The sequence below is a fragment of the Hakea prostrata genome, chromosome 9, assembly GCF_041222555.1.
Source record: "Hakea prostrata isolate BN-2017 chromosome 9, UWA_Hpros_2, whole genome shotgun sequence".
In the NCBI taxonomy this organism is placed as follows: domain Eukaryota; kingdom Viridiplantae; phylum Streptophyta; class Magnoliopsida; order Proteales; family Proteaceae; genus Hakea; species Hakea prostrata.
Window position 1 is genome coordinate 19,018,497 of NC_142608.1, and position 6,000 is coordinate 19,024,496.

At 34.2% G+C, this 6,000-nt stretch overlaps 1 protein-coding gene across 3 annotated transcripts; it reads left to right on the forward strand.

The window, feature by feature from the left end:
- The first annotated feature begins 107 nt into the window (after positions 1-107).
- Positions 108-3,068, forward strand: LOC149004931 (uncharacterized). Of its 3 annotated transcripts, XM_089168876.1 has the most exons (3): positions 108-344; positions 892-1,004; positions 1,104-3,068. In XM_089168876.1, exon 3 carries the CDS (start codon positions 1,120-1,122, stop codon positions 2,992-2,994), a length of 1,875 nt encoding a protein of 624 aa, XP_089025002.1. In that variant the 5' UTR covers positions 108-344; positions 892-1,004; positions 1,104-1,119; the 3' UTR covers positions 2,995-3,068. The 3 variants fall into 3 exon arrangements, with proteins under 3 accessions (XP_089025002.1, XP_089025004.1, XP_089025003.1); XM_089168878.1 differs by lacking the exon at positions 892-1,004; XM_089168877.1 differs by lacking the exon at positions 108-344 and having other exon boundaries at positions 656-1,004.
- Positions 3,069-6,000: the final 2,932 nt, after the last annotated feature.

Here is a 6,000-nt window from a genome sequence, read left to right on the forward strand (position 1 = left end):
TCAATACCGTTGGCAGCATCCAGCCAGCAGTCGCCTGCTGTAAATAAAAATCGATTGAAACAGAAAATGATTTCCCTCTTCTTTTCAAACGACGTTTTATTGTTTTAAACCCTAGCCTCCTGGACGAAAAACCCTAGCGTGGTCCTCGCGGGATTCATACCTCTTCTGCATGTTGACAGTCTCCCGTGAACACATTCCATCAAGATCCGTTAGTTGCAGTGGTTCAATCGCTTGTCCATCTTTATTGTCTAGGCGCCTCAGGGGATTGGATTGCGAGAAGCAAAGCTATTAAGTCTTGGGGTCTCATGATCCTCTTCTTTATCTGTTCTCCATCTTAACTTTAGGTCAGCGAAACTCTTCTCCTTCTTTTCGTTTTTTAACCTGAAATTTATCAAATGCTTTTCTGTACTTGCTAGTGATTCTTCTGTAACTCTATATTCTCGTATATATATATATATATTTTTTTTCTTTCAGTAGATTGAATCCTTCGTCTTGAATGAATTACAAACAGAGAGCTAGCAGAATCCATCACCTAAAATTTCTGCCCAAACAAAATCATACTCACCAAACTTGCTCTGTATTTCCCTCAAGCCCCGTCGACTTTCAATCCAAGTCTGCCCCATCCGACAACCATAATCCTGCTTCCCAGTCATTCTCTTTCCTGATACTAAAACCTCACTAAGTCTTCATTGATAGATTAGTTACGTCCACTTGACATAACCCAGTCATCAGAAGACCTAACTCTTCATAGCAAATCCTGGAATTTGGCTTCTAATTAGTTACTGACCAATCTAGAACTACATCACTATTTATTCATTAGAATCTAAATAATTGTTGGTTCCTTTTTATTACATAAGCCCTTATAACATGCCCTACCTGCTTCTGAAACAGGGACTCCATAAATTTTATTTTCCTTATAATGTATTCAATGCCTTAAAAGCAAGGACATAGACGTTGTAGAAATGTCCACATCAGCAACCTGATAAGAAATCAATATAATCAGGGTAATGCCTCATCTAGTTTGATGTCTTCTTTTAATTTTTGGTCTCTTATATGACAACTTATTATTTGCAGTTTTACTCACATTGGTTGATGACAAACAGGTCGATTATATGCATCATGGCACCTGTTCCTATCGAGGTAGTTTATGTTGAACCAGTATATTGCCCTCAGGCTGTTTTAGATTGGTATGCAAGTGGATCTAGGGAGAAGAAGAAAGAAATCATGGCAAACCGGAATGTCAAGAGCAGTGAGATAAGCTTACAAGCAAAACAGCACCTGTCAGCGGCTGGATGGGAAATTGCATATGTTGAAAAGAGAGGAAAGGTTCCTGAATTGCGGTATAAGTCACCAAAAGGGAGGTCTTACCATTCTCTCAGAATGGCTTGTCTGGAGTGCATCCAAGACCTTGGACTTCATTCTAAAGATATGACTGCAAAAATTGATCAAAATCTAATGCAAGGCATTGTTAAACAAGATGGATTGGATGGTGCATTTTTAGGTAGTAGAAAGCGAAGAAACCCATCAGATCAAGATGTAAATACTTGGAAACCTGAGAAAGGAATGCAAGGCATTGTTAAACAAGATGGATTGGATGGTGCATTTTTAGGTAGTAGAAAGCGAAGAAACCCATCAGATCAAGATGTAAATACTTGGAAACCTGAGAAAGGAAAGGTTACAGTTGCAGCGGAGTATTGTCACAATGTGGTAGTCCCTTCTCACCAAAACCCTCAATCTATTCCGTCTTTGCTCATAGACAAGAAAGATCAAGATGTAAATACTTGGAAACCTGAGAAAGGAAAGGTTACAGTTGCAGCAGAGTCTGGTCACAATGTGATAGTCCCTTCTCTCCAAAACCCTCAATCTATTCCGTGTTTGCTCATAGACAAGAAAGATCAAGATGTTAATACTGGGAAACCTGAGAAAGGTAAAGTTACAGTTGCAGCAGAGTCTGGTCACAATGTGATAGTCCCTTCTCTCCAAAACCCTCAATCTATTCCGTGTTTGCTCATAGACAAGAAAGATCAAGATGTAAATACTTGGAAACCTGAGAAAGCTAAAGTTACAGTTGCAGCAGAGTATGGTCACAATGTGATAGTCCATTCTCTCCAAAACCCTCAATCTATTCCGTGTTTGCTCATAGACAAGAAAGATCAAGATGTAAATACTTGGAAACCTGAGAAAGGTAAGTTTACAGTTGCAGCAGAGTATGGTCACAATTTGATAGTCCCTTCTCTCCAAAACCCTCAATCTATTCTGTTAGACAAGAAAGATCAAGATGTAAATACTTGGAAACCTGAGAAAGGAAAGGTTACAGTTGCAGCAGAGTATGGTCACAATGTGATAGTCCATTCTCTCCAAAACCCTCAATCTATTCCGTCTTTGCTCATAGACAAGAAAGTAGTGCTGCCAAATGCAATGGTGCTCTGCATTAGAGAAAAAGACCAGCGACAATTGAAATTAGGGAAGTTATCTCGTGATGGGATCATTTGCACTTGTTGTCAGCAGGTTTTAACTCTAAGTGGTTTTGAAGCTCATGCTGGCAAAACTTATGGTGGGCCTGCTGCTAGTATTGTTTTAGAAGATGGAAGAACATTGTTAGAGTGTCAGAGACAACTGTCATTGAAGTTGTCATCACCAAAAGAAAGTTATGATTGCATTAGTTTTGCTGGGTGCAGTGTTGATTCAGAAGTGACTTCAGAGGATCAAATCGGAGAAAGTGAGGTTGAGCAATTCCAGCCAACTGAAGAATGGTGTAAGAAGAATTGCCCTGATTTTCTCACTGATGACTTACTTAAACTAAATGCAACAGTGAAGTTGGAGAAAGAGGAAAAATCAGAGGAGTTGATGGAATTCTTGCTGCCTGATCTGAAAGACGAATCTTTGATAGATTTAGATATTGAAGTGAAAAATTTTGGGAAGAGTTCTATGAATATTCGCCAGATTGATTACAACTTGCTTTATTGTAAAAGGAATGACAACAACTACTGGTGATTTCTTGGTTAAGATACAAGGTGTAAATCCCGGTCCAATAAATTTTTTTTTTATCATACGACAGCCAAGCTATGAGTGGGTTCAACCATTGATGCATACCTGTAGATGGGTTTGCGTAATTGAAAGGTAAGATTCTAGCATTTTGGTCCTTTATATATCTAAAATAGCATGGAGGTCATCCGTTAAAAAATTTAATTTTTGGAATTTATGATTAAGTTTTGTTCATATACACCATTTTAAGTTAATTGGAATTGAAGGATTTTATTTATTTTTTAATTTACTAGCAATGATGCACGTGCATATGCATGTGTAGTTTGTTCACGTTGATTTAGCATTCGTTCATAAACATAGTAGTATTTTTTATTTTTGGTTTTATTATATTTTTGTTAGGTCGGTATTGTTCATTTGTTTGCTAATGAATTTATGTATTTGAGGAATAATTTAGTAAGGTATTTTTTTTAAAGTAATACTCTTGATTTTGTTTGTTTGTTTGAGCTTGGATTTATGCTGAGAATAAGTGATTTGTAGTGAATTTGTTTAAATTTGAAAAATAGGGACAATGAGAATAAGTGATTTGTAGTGAATTTGTTTAAATTTGAAAAACAGGGACAATGATGAAATGTTGTTTGAAATAATGTAGTTTTTATATAAAATATTAAAAACTAACTCACGATCCCTGAATTTCTCTCTATATTCTCTCTCATATTTTCATTCCAATTTACTCTCTCATTAATCTCCTCTTTTATTCCTTTTTTTTTTCTCACGCGTCTCACAAAATATTGGAGTACTTAGCAGACATTGGAAATTTCCGAAATCTTCCCCACACTTATCAGTATTCACTCTCTTTCTCAAATTATTCCTCTCTCTCTCTCTCTCTCTCTCTCTCTCTCTCTCTCACTCACGAGTTTTCTAGTATTATTTTCATAAAGCATAATTTTTTTTATTTAGTTGTTCTTTCTTTCTCCTAAAATTTGACTCTACTAATAGCAATTTAAATCTCGTTAGATTTTAGCTATTGATTTTATCAGATCTAATCATAGTCATAGTTTTTTTTAGTCCTTCAACTTTTTTCCTACAATTTCATTCCTATTAATGGAAATTAAAATCTCGTTTAGAATTTCAGCTATCAATTTTATTATATCTAATCATAATCATTTTATTTTATTTTTGAATCCCTAAATTTTCTCATAAAGTTTCCAATCCTATTAATAGCAATTTTAAGTTTTATTAGTTAGATGTTTAAATTTCTGCCATTTATATTATTATTTGTAATCATAATCATCGATTTTTTTTAATTAATTTATGATAAATTGAGTGTTTATCCCCGGATTTTTGGAATTTTAAAACTCCCTATATATTTGCCTAATTTTTTTTTTCACGTTACGTGTGAAATATCACTATTTGGTGAAATACCTGCAGCGCTTATGGAGCAAAAATGGCAAAGGAGAAATCCTTAAGAGGATCAAGCATATTTTCTCGTGTGTTCGTTCAATGTTAGATTTTGAGTTTTGGTTATTGAGGAACTTTTGCATGTCGTGGTTCTACTTTGTCTTTCTGACTGCGTATTGGCGCTGGTCCGAATTTCAAATATTATGCTAGCAATGGTGATGTCCATGTTTATGGTGTAGATCCAAACAACATGGAAAAATATGCCAAAGAAGCAGCAATGATGTAACATTTATTTGAGCCAGAAGAGAATATAGAGGCGTCCTCTGTGTAAAACTTGGAATTCACTAGGACACTGTTAAATTTTCCTTAGTGAAATGTGAAGTTTCCAATATTGAAATTAGAAACAGGAAGGAAAACCCAGCTGGAGGCTGCTAGGTAAAGAGAAAGTAGTGTGCAATGAAGAAAATATAGAAGAAAAATAGCTGAAGGGAGTTGGTTTGTAGTATTATAAAATTTGAACTTGACCAAATATTGAGTTTTCAGATAGCATTAATAAATACAAATGAGAAGTAATTAAGCTTGACAATGTTCATAACAGTTTTAAGAGTTCTAAAAAAATGGAAGGTTCAATATCTATCTACAAACCTAAGTTTTAGAAAATGTGCAAATTTAAATTTTAACCACATACCTTTGAAGATAATGGGGTAAACAAGCCTGCCAAACAGGTTTTCCAGACTCAGTTCACTGTGTAATCTCTTGAAGATGTTTTGCAATATCTTCCAAGAGCTGCAAATGTATTTTCTCCTTATCCTTGTGCTCCACAAAAAAACTCATGCTCCACAGAAAAATTCAGGAGGAAGATTTTGAGCGGACAATATATTTTCTCCTTATCCTTGTGCTCCAGATAAAAACTCAGGAGGAAGAATTTGAGCGGACAATGGAGCAGCAGGAGGAAGAAGAGGAAAATTGTCTGATGCCTAATTTATGATAAATCACGATTTGAGGTTTTGTCAGCACACGATTTAGTTAATTGTTTGGAAATTTAAATCTCGTTTAGTTATTTGGCAAATTACATTTTTGGATATTCTTTTTTGATGACTTAAAGGTTTAGTAGTTTTAGAAAGTAGAGGTGTGGGAAGTGAAATGTATATTGCTTTTAGTGGAGTATTTTAACTACTTTTTGTGGAGTAGCGTAATTGTATATATATGTTAATTTACGATTATAGAATTCAACTATCGATGGATTTTAAATCTTGTTTAGAATTTCAACTATTAATTTTATTATATCTAATCATAATCATTTAATTTTATTTTTGAATACCTAAACTTTCTTATAAAGTTTCCATTCTTATTAATAGCAATTTTAATTTTAAGTTTTATTAGTTGGATGTTTAAATTATTCTAATCATGATCATTGATTTTTTTAAAATTAATTTATGATAAATCACAATTTGGGGTTTTATCAGCATACGATTTAGTTAACTGTTTGGAAAATTTAAATATCGTTTAGTTATTTGGAAAATTACATTTTTTGATATTCTTTTTAGATGACTTAAAGGTTTAGTAGTTTTAGAAGCTAGGGGTGTTTTGGGAAGTGAAATGTATACTGCTTTTAGT

Coding starts and splice junctions, on each gene's coding strand:
- LOC149004931 (XM_089168876.1), top strand. CDS start 1,120: ATGGCACCTGTTCCTATCGAGGTAGTTTATGTTGAACCAGTATATTGC.